The 15,035-nt window shown below is 41.6% G+C and overlaps 1 protein-coding gene across 9 annotated transcripts in view; it reads right to left on the reverse strand.

The window, feature by feature from the left end:
* Nucleotides 1–7,088: 7,088 nt before the first annotated feature.
* Nucleotides 7,089–15,035, reverse strand: part of ZNF385B (zinc finger protein 385B) — a 179,503-nt gene continuing 171,556 nt past the window's right edge. For all 9 annotated transcript variants that reach the window (XM_069781574.1, XM_069781575.1, XM_069781577.1 and 6 more), the window contains 4 exons: nucleotides 12,636–12,881; nucleotides 11,408–11,586; nucleotides 10,194–10,295; nucleotides 7,089–8,566 (listed from right to left, as the gene is read on the reverse strand). In XM_069781574.1, the coding sequence (XP_069637675.1) occupies nucleotides 8,348–8,566; nucleotides 10,194–10,295; nucleotides 11,408–11,586; nucleotides 12,636–12,881 (746 nt within the window). In that variant the 3' untranslated portion in view covers nucleotides 7,089–8,347. The remainder of the gene's footprint in view (nucleotides 8,567–10,193; nucleotides 10,296–11,407; nucleotides 11,587–12,635; nucleotides 12,882–15,035) is intronic.

The following is a 15,035-nucleotide window of genomic DNA, read 5'->3' on the forward strand; positions in this document are numbered from 1 at the left end:
TCTGGTGAAGTCAGGCAGTGAAGATCCATTTTTCATTGCAGAAAATGTTAGAGAACATTTTAAAATTCAAACTGCATGTGAAAACCTGATTTGGCACAGTTGAACATGAAAATTAGTTTTGAATGAAGCTACCACCTGCCTTCCTGAGGAGATAATATATCCTGAAAAGGAAGGGTTTGCAGGCATCACTGACCCTCTAAGGCAAGCATCAGATCTGCCAGAAAATGTGCTTAGCACAGTCAAGGCTGACAGAGCTCAGACAGATAAAATGAGAAGGGTCATGGTTACGTTGTCCCCTATTCTTAGCTTTTCTTATGTGCTAAAATCTGACATCACAAAATCTCCTGCCAGTTTTACTCTCCCTGCAGGTGTTGTGGTGGTGGTTCTTTTTTGGGGGAGAGTTGGGAGGTGGGTTTTTGCTGCTGTAAGTGAGCTTTAGGGAAGATATTGAAGGTGGACTGTTAGGTGACTTTATAATTTAGGGAGCTGCTTTCAAGTTCAAGGGCAGAATAGAAAAATCTCACTGGCACTTGCTGGAAAATGAAGACAGACCACTCAGGAGATGGAGGAGGGAGGTGACATCTTGACAGGGTATGAGAACTGATACTTAAGAGGCTGATAGAGGGCTGGAGAAACAAGTGGCATGTCTGATGTGACCAAGAAAGGAGCTAGAGAGAGGATCAAACAGTCAGCTGATATAATCAGAGGGCAAGGCAGGATGATGCTGCGATAGGTTCAGACATGGGATGGCAAGAGCTTGGCTGGCAGAAATCGATCCTTGAGCAGTGGGAAAAACCTCCCTCTTACAGCTAGAGGAGAGGAAGTGTCTAAATGGAAAAGTAACTTGGGTGGACGGCTCTGGGGAGAAGGCTTAACCAAAAATGATATCTTTTTATGAGCGAGAGGCCTCCTGAAGGAAACACAAAATCCTGGGGAAACAAAATGGAAATTGCCCTTGCTGGACAAGAGCCGTGTTTGGGTCTGGAGCACCAGAGAGGGTGCTCATTGCCTGAAGTATCTTGAAAGCTGTGGCTGAGATTTAGTACTCTGGCAGTACTAACTGGCTGCTGCGCATGTTGGGCATTTAAATCTGCTGAAATTACATCATATATCTAAAGCGTAAACTGCAGTCTTTGAAAAAGATGCCTGTGTGCTGTGGCTGCTTCTAGCCTCGGAAAATAGCTCACAGTTGCTAACACCTCCTGTGTTTTTCAGCATGACTACAGTCAAATGCTTTCATGTAAGACTGACCTAAGCATGTCAGTCCCTTTCCTGATGCAACCTGCTTCATGGGGCTAGACACGGCCATCCTGGCACTTGTGCTGCCTGTATTTCGTGGTTGCGAGTCTGGCTATGTCTGTTCCTCTCCTCAGTCCATCTGATGGGAAAGGCATCCCTTTCCTCCAGGGCACCTTAGGTCTTCCGTGCAAGAGAAAGCCGTCTCCTCTTTCTAAGTGGTTCCTGAACTAACCAAAGCACTGCAGACGCCTACACCTACACCTACACCTACCCAGTCTCCTGGAAAGCGACTGACCTGATTCTGTCCCTTCACACAACACATTAAAATGTTTTATGCTGATGGAACATGTTTTACTACTGTTTTCTTCAGTTCCACCTAAGTCCTCAACATCCCTTTCTCTTTACATCTCATGGAATTGAGAAAAATAGTAGAGGCACTCAAATACTTTTAACAGTCAGTGAAAAATTGTTGCCATGGTGCGAACGCCTCCTTTCAGTTTTGTTCCATTTTCATTTGGTTTGCACAATAAAATCACAATACTTTGCCTACCTTTATTTCAAGGGGGGGGAGGAAGGAGTAATTATTGTTTGCACGGTTGTATAGATCTGAATTTGTTTTCAGAGTGAAAAATTTTGTGTAGTGGATTTATGTCTGATAGCACATCTATGTTCTGTGGATTTTGCTGGCCAGTTCTCCAGACACAGAAATCTGTCTCCACCTTACCTAATCCTGCTTCTGAGATAGCAGGTGCCCTTTTTTCAGTCAGCATCTTACCTGCATAAACCAGTGGATGTTCATCAGAATCAGGTAGCAGTAGCGTTACTGTCTGTTGCACAGAATATTTTTTTCCTATTACAATCCACCCTCTTGCTGCTGCTTTACTGTATCACCAACATTTCCCTTAAACAGTCCATGCTATTTGTCTAAAAAATATGACCAATTGTTGTATTGATCTTTCCTTTTTAAGTCTGATAGGGTGCAGAAAAAATATGCAATTCAAACCCAAACAGTCCGTTGCTCCAAAACACATGTACCCAGAGACCAATGCAGAACAGGTGTCAGCTGTGGTCCTTGATGCACTAATAGAAGTTGCATGGCTGTGAACACAGGATGTGAGCAAGATTGGCAAGAAGTTTTTCAGCCATTGAACTGGTCAAAAGGTTTCAGATAATCTAAACAAACAACTTTGTGAGAACTTGCTTGTTTTCGCAAAACTCACCAAAGCCTGAAACACATCACATTCCAATTACTGCAAAGTCCTTTTTTTGGCCTGAAAAATACAACCTCAGCCCCTCCAAAATCCAGTCCCAATATTGCAGTACAAATAATTTCTCCTTCCTGTCACTTTGACTCTCTCACCTTTCCAGGTACATCCTCCTTTTAGTTCCCCTTCTTCAGCCTATTACAGGTAAGATGCCTGTCTTCATTTTTTCAGGCTTTCATAGCAGGTGCCCACCATGTTGTGAATGATCCGTCAGTATTTAGTGCTGCAAAGTTTCCTTCAGCTTCTAATTGCCCTGTAACACAATGGTTACTTTTGATTTTTCAGCAGAAAACCTTTTTATCTTTTAGAATTATTGACTCGTTTAAGATGGCAGGTCTTCTGGAGGTCACCTAGTCCAGCCTCCTGCCCACAGCATTTGGAGTTGGATCAGGTTGCTCATCTGATGGCATATGAGAGCCTTCCCAAGGGTGCATATTGCAATAACGGCTCTGGGGCTCACCCACTTTTACTGTGAAACCTTTCTTACGTGTAGTCAGAATGTTCTTTCCTGCAGCTTCCTGCTGTCTCCTCTCATCCTCTCCTGGGGCTTCTCTGAGGAACGTCCACCTCTGTTCCCTGTGACCACACGTCAGACCCTTGAGGACAGTGGCCAGAACTGCCACAGCCTTCTCCAGGGTCAACAAACCCATCGCACTTTCCTGAACACAACGCGCTCGTTTCCTAACCACCTTTGGGGCCTTCTCCCCGGCTAGCTCCAATTTGTCTAAATCTCTCCCTGGTACCGGAGACCCCAGGCTGGACACTTTTACTCCAGGTGCAGCTTCAAAAGCACCGAACAGAGGGCTTTTCATCGCGTCCCTTAACCCGCCGGCCACGGTTCGGCTAACGCAGCACAGTATTCAGTTAGGCCCAGCTGCTACAAGGGCGCACTGCAGACTTGTGTTCAACTTGTCCTCCACAAACTGTGGGTGTCCCCCGGCCCCCCCGGGCCCCTTCCTGCAAAGCTGCTTTCTGGTGAGCGGGCCTGGGCTGCAGTACCTCACGGGGCGGCTCCTTCCCCGATGCAGGGCCTGGCCTTCGGCTGAACCCCGCCAGGTTCCTGTCGCCACGTCTCAGCCTTCCCCCCCCGGCATACCGCCTGGAAAAGCAGGCCCCCTTACTCGGTGTTAAAACCCCCACGCTTGCCAAGTGCTCTCCATCCCACGGCACGGGCCACGGGCGAATACGTTACCCGTCCCTGACCCGAGGAACGGCCTGCAACTGACTGCCGCAAACGGCTGCCCGAGGCTTGGAGCTTGGTGGCCCAGCCACCCACCCCGTCCATGCTGCCCCCCGTTTGCCTGCCGGGGTCCTACGAGGGAGAGACGGTGTCAAAAGCCCTCCCGACGTCAACGTAAGGGCACCCGCTGCTCCCCCTCGTCTGCACAGGCAGCCATCTCATCACAGGCACCTCTCAGGCTGCTCAGGCACGATTTCGCCGTTTGTAAACCTGTGCTGGCCAATCCCAGCCACCTACTTGTTTTCATGGGCCTGGACCCTCTTTCTTGCCATTTTTGAAGACAGGCATAAAATCGTCCTTTTTCCAGTCGCTGGAGACCTCCCTCAACGGCAGCCTTTCAAAGGCAACGGGCTTGATTTGGCCTCCTCCACTTCTGGTGCTTGGCAGGAGTTGGCTCTTGGCATTCAGCATCTAGCACAGTACTCTATCAATACAAATAATAGGAAGCTAAATCAAATAGAAACATTTCTAAATCAATGTTACTTTAATCCAAAACTGTCATCATATCTAAGAATTCTAGATACTCAAATATATATACATATAGTTTTACCTGAAATGCTGGTCATTCCAATAAATACTTGAGGATGCTTAGTTGTCACTTGAAACAAGAATGTTAAGAAGAAAATGGTTAAAAAAATATACTAGCCATAGTAAGAAGATCATCATGACCACTGTGGTCAGAAGGTGACAGCTGTGGAGATTTACTGTCCAACCAAGCATGAATAAATGGTACAGTACCTCACTTATTCAAAGTGACATGTTCAAAAGATATACAGTGAGCCTCACTGGATTACTGCCAGATGCATAAAGGTAGTGAAATACTTCCGGCAGAGCTTAAGACAACCATGTTCTCTTTTTTTCAGACAAATGTGACAAATTCTTTCACAAAACTTTTCTGAGCATAAAATTCATAGTCCAAGATCACAGATTAAGGGAGTAAAATAAGGTAACTTATTCTTTAATGAAATAATCTTTCTTACAGGAAACATTTACTAGTTTATAGTAGATGGACTCTAATTCCCAGTGTAACATTATCATAAGAGTTCAAGTGGTGATATGGACAGGGCAATGCGTGTGCCAGCTTGTCTTCTTCCTTCTCCTATCTTACCAAAATCAGAGGGAAAGCTTTTATCATTTTGACCTGCAGAAATTCCGAGAGGCACACATACTCGTATCCTGCAGTGGTCATAGAAGATCCTATTTCTATCATTTTTCTTAAAAGTATGTATCTGTATAGACTACTGGACCATGTCCTCTGTTTGATACCCTTTGTGGGAATCTTTTGCAGTACAGGGACCATGATCCAGCCACACGTGCCAGCAGAAAGTTCCTGCTGATGTGTCTGTGTCCAGTCTCTGGATCCTTTTTCTTCTGCTACAGAAAGATGGCAGTCCAGCTGGCAATCCCTGACCCATGCAGTGCCCCTTATGACTTCTGACTTCTTGTACAGGAACAACTTGCAGCTCAGTGCAGTGAACAGACCTAGAATAATAAACATTTGAGAGGATGTGATCCTATTACTTTAACCTTGTTACCTTCATGGCTTGCACATTCAATATATTCAAAATGGTAACTGCATTACAAATATTATATTTCGTTAGTAGTTCTTTGTTATAAAAAATCCATTCATTTCATAGCCAGCTGTCTGTAATGCTATTACACCTCAGGAGAAAACATCCTAATATATCAAAAAAGCAGCTGATAGCCTTTGTGCAAGTATGATACAAATGTTCCTTCTCATGTAGATCTCGTTTCTAAAATGCGAGATCCCAGCAGGCATAATGAGGTTTACCATTTATCAAGTAATTATCATCTCAAATGCTCAGTCCTGCATGTCATGGACAAAACTTTGGTGGCAAGCTGAGTTACAGTACATAAAATATAAGTCAAGACAGCAAAGAGTACAAAGGGTGTTGAATATGAATCTGAACATGAGTGTTCCTTGGTTTACAATCATAGTGTTTAAGTTCCTTGTGTTTCACAGCTTAAGTAATTCTTCTCATTGCTGAACAATTGTGAATGACATGACACTTTCTTTCACTCTTAGACACCTAAATATTTCTCCAGTGTAAGATGCTCGTTGAAATAATCAGCTGTCCAATAAATCTACACACCCCTGGCTAGTCCTCAGTACAGGTTTTCTGTATTTTATATGGGAACATTTTCAATTGCAGAAACTTGCAATTGCTTTAAATTTCTCATCACCAACAGTTCATTACGAGAACAGGTAAACCAGTGTTTTAATACATAGACAACTCCTGTTTCCTGAAGAACCAATTAAAATACACAGTTCTGTAAACCTCTCTCATGTTGGACAGAAACAGGCTCCTCACGCAAGTAACTCCTCTGAAAGTATCTGAGCAGTTAAACCTGACTCCCTACAAGCATGAATTACAAAATCGGACACAAACAGATGCACATGGAAGAGTGCGTACCCGTACTACCTTGTAATTCTCACAGCCCATAGGATTAATACAACTGTACCTGCTTCCCCAGAGGATGCTAAAAGCCTGGACTCCCTCACCCACCCCTTTATAGGTGATTCTCCAGTGAATTATCCTCTCACAGCAGAGTTGACTGCTCCACTGAATAATGGAAATTGGGCAGAATTACACTTGCAGAAAATGGTCTCTCATATGTTGCAATTATGAGGTATATGTTGGTCTGCAAATTCTCTATTATACAGTTCCTGCAATTTTTATTCCTCAGCCTTTGTGGATTTGTAATGGTCCTGATGGCTTTGTATTAACCTTAACAGCCTTACAGTTCAGAGTCTTTTTACTGTTGTCCTCTTTACTTTTCACTTTGTATTAACAAAGAAAAGATTTTTACAGAACAGATCAAGCTTTGCAGCAGGGAAAAAGATAATTTCGAAGCTTCCCCAAACACCTGCCTTCAAAAGCCTGCTGTGTCAAGCAGCTGCCTACTTTGCCCATGCTTCAGAGCAAGTCCTGGCTCCAAAGTGACCTGCTTCCAGTCTCTGGTATGCCCAGGCTGGTTTTAAAGTTAATCCTTAATCTCCACCAGAGATGGCATAACCATGCTGTAGCATTTTGGTGGTGCAATAATAAAACCATAATCACCCACCTGGCTCTACTGCTTCTTCCTCTGAATCTCCAATGTAGTGAATGTTTACAGTCTTTACTGCAAAAAAAGCCCTAGTAAAGGCTGTAACAGGATGTAGTGAGGAAAAGAGTTAAAACACAAGGGAAGTAAACACAGGTTCTGTAATTATACTTTATTGCAACTCTAATGCTTTGTCTGTTCCTAAAGACTCCTCTAGCTAAATTTGTTTGTTCCACACTTTTTTTTCTGTACCAATTAATAAACAGAAGAAGCATGTATATTTTTCTTATTATTTTATTGAAAAGGTACATTTAAAAAAATACACAGACATTTTACTATTATGGATTGCAGATAAAGATGCTCTAAAAGTTAATTCCATTTTTTTTTCCTTTCTTCCACCTGTTGTCCCCATTATCACATAATGACTTCAGTCTGAGTACTGCATATTGATATCACCTTTATAAAAGGGTTGGGGAGGTAATAAGATAGGTGGGGCATTACTGCAATATATTCAGTAAACAGAGAATACAGTCAATTATAAATATTTTATGTTCTGTACATTATTGCATTAGGGAGCCACAATGTTATGCAGCATCGTTACAAACAAAACTAGTTAGAAATGAAGAAAAAAGGATATTTACGTACAATACATGGATCCATTGTCTTCTTGAACAATGCATGTGAGCTGTGGTAATGTGCAATTGAAAAGCTTTTTTTTCTCTTTAAACATTGCTTAGCAACACCAGCGAGGAAACAACAAAAATAAGTTAAATGAAAGTAGCAAACAAGTAGTAATCTTAACTATATGTTATATGGCTTTCTATTTTTTATTTCCCTAAATAAAGTGTGACACAAAATAAGTAATTAAAAGCTTCAGCGCTGCATTGTTTTCAAACATTTGCACAGAAACTAAAAATATTAAAATCAGACATGTGATACATCTTTAGTACTACACAAGATACACCAGTACTGGGGCCTAGGACAGTACACAATCCCTGTCAACAAGAGCACACTGAAAAAAAATAAAGGACGCAATTAATTTTTGAGATGTTATCCACAATCAAGCATTTGGTTCATCTACCTTTTTCTCCACATTAGATTATACCCCATTGGTTTTCAGCAAAGTATTTACAGAAGTGTGAGCGAGGAAGACCCTAGTTTTCAAGTCTGTCAGGAAAATATTTTATGTTCCTTGATTCCAAGGTGCATCATACACATTGAAAAAAGACCCAAAACCCAAAAAAACCCCTAATAGATGCATGACTCTTTAATGGTATAAATTTTATGAGCAGTTAAGTTTTTAGTAAATCACTCTATTTGGATTAAAAAAAGAAAGACAGAGAGAGACTGAGAAAGAGAGTTGTCTAGACTCCAAAATGCAGTACTGTCAATGACGACTTTTATGGTGTGGTTGGTTGAGGTGTCACGCTGGATGGCATTTCAGAAGAGAAAGACATTTTAAAATGTTGACCCCCTTTCCTGCTTTTCTTTTACCCTTTCTACTGGCCATAGTTATACCTTTTTTTACATCAATAAATTAGTATGGTGCAAAAAGTATGGAGGCAGGTGTTGCCCGGATGGGACCATGGCCTGGCCTGAGGAGAGCGGGTGGTATTGCAGGCGCCTGGAACAAGGAGGCAGAGGGACGGGGAGGAAGGGACAGAGCCGACGATACAGCCGCAGCCGCAGCAAGAGGAGATGAAAGGAAAGCAGGTGCCAGTGGCTTAATCATGTCCTTCTGGAATGCGAGTTTTGCCTGGAATAAAACACACAAAAAAGCAATGTAGATACAGTTCTCCCCACGCCCACTTTTACATGAGGGAAAAAATGAACCCTGACCAAGGGCACGCCATGGTTTCTCACAGAAGCCTCATGTCAGCTGCTGAGAAATTTTACCCACACTGTCTTCTTCCTCCCTGGGCAATTAAAGCAACCAAATCGTATACTTAAAGATACATAAATGTCTTGAGTGTAGGGGCAGTGACACTGACATTTAGGAGGGGAGGCATAATTGCAAGTGAACAACATTAAATTACGTAAATCATAACTGCAAGAAATATTAAAAAAACATGATTAAGACTTCACTGTCAAAAGTCAAATTTTCCACTTGCAAAAATGAATTGTAGAAAAGTACAGTGGTCAAGATGGGAAACTAGTATAAGTCTAGTCAGCTTTTTACCTGCCAATGCAGAGTTGCTCTTTTCAAAATATAAATATTTTTTAAGATCAATACCATAAAGAATTCTTTCTGAAAGAATTATTACTCAGTTTATGATCTAAAATTGTTGCTGGTGCTTGTGGTGAAAAAGCTAACCAGAAATACGTACACTACAGTCTCACTGAAAATGGTTTGCACCATAATCACAGATTTGTGGGGGCAAAGATACTCGCATCCTTCCTTTATTAGTGGAGGTCTCTCCTTATGCAATAGATTATAAAATGATGTATCACACAAGTGAAGATTAGCGTGTGCAGAACCTATCAAATGGGGAGACTCGGAGAAAGCCTGCAGCATTTTCATTTGCCTCTATACAATTACAAAGACATATTAATATTTCAGCTTTTAAAGGCTTTTCACACGCTTACTCTTGCACACAGACATTTGCATCTCTCTCTTTCTAACCTATAAATTGTTTTTGTGCCATAGGTGGCATGTACTTTTCCCTAATGAATAAAATACAGGCTGAGTCATGAGCAAATAAAGATACAATCTGTGCTGTGCTAGAGCCAGCCTGAACTCCAGCTGCAGCTGACTGGCAGAACCAGGTTGGGGAATTCCTGGAAGTGCAGGTGGGTGTGAAAGGGGAACCCTGGGGGCACAAAGGCAGGAGAGGTGTTTTGATAGCCAGTGACAGGCAGAGCCCGAGCATGCAGATAGGCAATCAATTCTACTAAACCCCTGGTAACTCTTTTGCACCAACATAACACATCCACGCAGCACTCTGTTTTGCTGTATGCAGAGAATGAGCATTAGTATTTTTATATCTTAACATCTTGCGTCCTTTTCCCTGACTGCATCCGTCATAACTGAAAGTTATCTCAGGTGCCCAGAGAGACAGAGTATATACATTGCAGCCTTCAAGGAGAAGTGCACTAGCCCAGCAGAGCCAATACCTTTCCACAGGGCACATGGTTCATTTCCCATTCCGTGGATTATTCCCTTCTTCCTAGCAGTAAATAACACTCACAGCGCTGTCTGCGTGCCTTTGACTGGGCAGACAGAATACATAACTATCTTCAAATCTGATCCCCGTGCAGACTCAGCCTTCAGGGGGGAGAAACGCTGTGGAAGCGTCAGGTCTGTCATGTTCCTGTCTCTGTGCGGTGGGAGTCCCCAAGGCCACAAATTCACATAGACAGTGATAAGAAATAAAAATACTTACTGCTAAAATACTTGGGCTGCGCTGCAGTTTGTTGTAAGGACTATATTTAGGTTTCATAGGCTTTCCTGCAACTCTGTCCTTATGCCTTCGGCTGGAAATGTGCTGAAATAAATATCCTTACATTTAATTAGCTGTTTAAACATTTCTCAGTTTTGAGTTTGAAATTGATTTATCAGCAGGATATGCCTAAGCCCCTGTTTGTAAGATAAAGTAGGTTCTTTAGAGAGAGCAAAGATGAGTTTTGCTAAATTAAACATAACAATTTGGAGCACATCAAATAGAGAATCAGAAACTAATCAAATACAGCGAATTCTGTGATCCGAGACAGGCTCCTCAAATTATGGATATTTTAGTTAGTATTTCCTTTTTCCACTTGAGGAGCTTTGAACCAGGCAGAGCTGTAATCACTAGGTCATAGGGATATTCAGAAGGAGGAGGTAAATTTCAGTCTTGCTGATGCTGTTCAGTTGTATAAATACTTCAATATTAGCTGAAGGAAGAACCAGTACCCAGGGATATGTCTACACCATGCAATTTAATACTATCTTACAGATAACTGAAATAACAGGGAATAAGAGGACACATCCACGCAGCACAGCACCATCCAGTTAGAGATGCCGGTTTGGGTATCAGAAACAATGTATTTGTATTGGCACAGCTCTCAACCCAGGGCTAATTGGCTTGGACAGAGCAGAGCTGCACGTTCATACAGCTACGCTGTTAATGATAACGTTGCTCTACACCATTAAGACATATCTACAGTATTACCCTCCTGCTGATTTTCCTAAACCAATAGATTCAAGTCAAATTCTCCTTCTCACATAGTATTAAAAAGCATCCCAGCAGATTAAAAAGCACCAAAAGAGGAATATAGGGAACCTCAACCCAGAATTTCTTCCATTTGGGAGACCAAAGTTCAAATCCCTTTCTTGAGCCACAGCAAACTTTTAAACTACGTCTGCTATGTTACTCATTGATACTGACAGCTTGTCCACCTCTGCTTTATGACTCTCAAGCCCATTTTTTCCCAGATGAAACAATTAGGTGAACTTGACCTATGGTGAACTATTTAGAAATAGTTGTGGGATGAGAGGAGAGAAGAGAAATACTAAGTTTGCTTTTTGCTAAAACATATTCACACAGACCTACATCCCACCTACAATACTGCAATGCAACTGAAAACAACAAAGGACCCCCAGATATATGCAAGCTACCTGCTTAAGTTGAATTTCTGAATTAACATGGACATCACATATTTCACAATGAAACGTCTTGTTCTGCAGTCCTGAGCCTTTACTGCCGTTCTGCACCTTCAGCCGGGATCCAGGTCTAGGGTAAGACTTGATGGGACCAGCACCGTTCCGAGCCTCGACCATGGTCTTGTGCTTGGAGCCTGATGGGCAAGGAGACAGAGGTGAGTTAATGATCAGCAACATACAACCACGTCCATTAGCCTTGGGAGTTTTTGTAACAATTTTATCTTCAAGACAGAATGGTTGAAGTCACCACAGACCGGGATTTCATTAATCTGGCTTTGGTCAGTGTAGTTCCCACTTCCTCGGTCTAAAGGGAAGCCAGACAATGGAAGAAGGGTTTGGGACAAAAAGGGAACAGGCACGCTGAACCACTGCCTCTCTGTTTGGGGGCAGCGTGTGGCTGTATGGCCAAGGTGTTTGTTGCTTATTCTTCTGCCAAAACCCATATAGCTGGTGAATGACGAAAAAGGGCATTAGCCAGGAGTGGGAGAGGAACCACAGCAATCACTCAAAATCTGCCTAGGAACAGTAATACTTCAATAAGTATCCTCTGATTTGGAAGAAATGCTTGCTGTGGCCATTTCAAGAATGGATTACAGCTGTAAAACCAGCTTCAGTGGTTTGTTAACAAGCTTTACCTCACCAGCACATCACAGAGCAGCCAGAGCACATTAGGGATTGCTGCTTGTGGCCTTTTATAGGAAGCATATCTAATCTGCAAAAATCAAAAGATTCTAGGACAACTAGGAATTCTAATGAGCCCACCCTAAAATTATAAAAAATATCAAATAACAAAAATTACTTTAAGTTGTACCAGCAAAAAAACAGACACCAGAGATAGCGAGATGAAATATCAAAGAGAGAGAGAACTGACATTTTAGAAACCTTAAGTGTTACAGAAACCACTATGATCATACCATGATCCTCACTATGGAGGTATGATGGAATCTGATTAGGTAACATGAACTGTAGGGATTTTATCAACTAAAGGCTTATATAGCACATGAAGGACAGTTCCAAAAAATTTAGAGACAGCTTTAATAAAATATCAAACACCACACATGAAATTGTCATTAACAGAAATGTTTTTGTAACTTGCCATTGTAAGTTTTAACTAAAAGACTCTTGTTACACTGAATTTTAAAAATAGTAACACACGACCGACTTGCACTGTATGCATATTCACCTGTATTGTGGGCTTCTAGTTGTGACAGGGAATTCACAGCCACTTTGCATAATGAACAATAAAGTAGTTTTTTGGCTTTTTCCTCTTCTGACTCAGAAACTGTGTTAGGAGCTCCATTTGTGCTCTTGGAGGACGAGGCAGGTGTTACAGGTGCCACTGCTGCCACTTCAGGTTTGGGAAGAAAAGGACCCACTTCTGTACTGGGCTGCTGACTTGCACTATTGGTCTTTGCTTTCCCTTTATCTTCTAAAAGAAGCAAAATACATATGTCGTCATTTGCTGCACACAAAAAAAATCATACAGTAATAGTCCTGTGGTTTTAGTGAACCTAACACAACAGGGGCCTAATTCATCCCATTTTATACAGGACAGCAGCATCCTTGAAATCTTGTTAAAATCCTACCATGAAATGTGTATAATTTGACAAAAGGGGTGATTTTCCTGTTTTTTAGGTTACCAGTGAATACCAATGACTTCAACAAATTCATGCCAGCTGTTGTTGCTGTATGCTGCAGGTTTGGCCAGCTGAAAGGAGCCCAGGAAAGCCCAAAGGCACCCAGGGTAAAGGACTGGAGAGCACTCAGAAACATGCAAACCTTTGCACTGGGGATTATAAAAATATTTCTGAAAAGCAGTATGTTTGCCTTTGGAAGTGCTCAAGTTTCTCAAAGTCACTGGGAGGATACTGAAAGGCCCCAGCACCATCTTGACATACGATATCCCTCATCTCAGTTACAGGAGTTGATTATGGTACTACACTACACACATGAACACAGCTGGTAATATTTTTAGTTTTTTCCAAGAATAATTCCCCCTGTATCTGGAGATCAGACGGCTCCAATGTGCATTCAGTGCATTCCCGTATCACTTCACAAGCACGACTCAATCATCTGTGCTCCTATGAGACAGGTAGGCAGGTATTACTTCATTTTACAGATGGCGATCACAAGGCGAGAGATTAAATGTCCCAACTGCACCTAAAGAGGAATTTTGTGCCAGAGCCAGTATTCAAATGTTCCTTGCCTGCATGTTGTCTACAAGAGCTCATTGCATTTTAAGCTATTCAACTGCAGTCCTTGTGACCACAAGCCATACTAGTTGCCAGCAGTAAAACAAGCTCACCTATAAAGAACATGGGATGGGAGGGGGACAGTACAGTGGTGCTGGTATGAGAAACCTGCCAAAATGGATGTAAGAAATGATTGTGTAAGTGACTTATTGTCACTCTGAACAACAGGAATCAAATTTTATCATCTAAGCAAGTACATCATCTACATAACAGCAACCTCTCAAAAACTACTTATAACCCACTTGAAACCTATGGCACAGTTTTAAATAGTGTTGAACTGATTTGAAAAACTAGATTCTGTTTTGAGCACGTGGTTATTTTTAAATACGGGCCCTTGCACTTTATGTTTACAGCTACCAGACTCTGTCTTAACATCACTCTGTGTATCAGGCCAATGCTGTGCTACCAAGAATTCTGAAAACGGAATCGTATCCCCTACAACAATCACTTCAGAGTGCGTATGAACTATGAACAGGCATCCTGAAACTAAAACCCACAGCTCCTTGGCATATTTCCCAGAAGTGCATTGCAGTACATCAATTTTAGATTGTTAAAAACCAGGAGAAAGAAAATTCTAATAAAAGAATTATTGTTTTTTAAAATAGCAATAAAAATTCTTTGAAATTATGCTATATGAACTGTATTAAACATTGAAAATCATCAAGTACAATGACTACTATTCGGACCAAATGAATGATAAAACCAGATTCTGAAGGTATCTTGATTGATGAAGTATGACAAAAGAAAGTGATGTTAAATCATAGACTATTCAATTTTAATGTCTCTATAGTAGTAAGTCACATCTGCAAAAATCTAGAACACATTATATTACTTGTAAGTCTTCATAAAATACACAGTTTTAATAAATAGCATTTGCTAACATTCTAAATTAAAGAGTTTTCAATACAGAAAGTACTCAGAGGTGCCAATATCTACAAAGGAAACACGCTGAACTGCTGCCATTTGTGAAGTCAAACTACAGGAAAATAGACTTGTTGTTGCTGTTGTTGTTCTAGGCAATATTTTGCCAGACTGCAAAAGGCATAACACTGGGATATACAGGAACCTGAGCGCAATAAGGGAAGGTTCCTCAGTATTTTGCATTTCAGGCCTTAGAAGAATAATACACCTGCAGAACTGCAAGCTCCATGTTAATATATAGAGACTACACTTGTGGCTTGGCTTTTTTTATGTTGTTTCCCAGGTATTTTTGCAATGTAAGCATGAAGATTTGGTGCTTTTGAAACACTCTGTGGAGACAGAAGTCACCTCCTCCTGTGAGTGGAGTGAGAGAGGAGGAGGGGGCCAGCAGGAAGGCTGGCGGATGGGCG

Source organism: Haliaeetus albicilla, chromosome 4 (genome assembly GCF_947461875.1).
Source record: "Haliaeetus albicilla chromosome 4, bHalAlb1.1, whole genome shotgun sequence".
In the NCBI taxonomy this organism is placed as follows: domain Eukaryota; kingdom Metazoa; phylum Chordata; class Aves; order Accipitriformes; family Accipitridae; genus Haliaeetus; species Haliaeetus albicilla.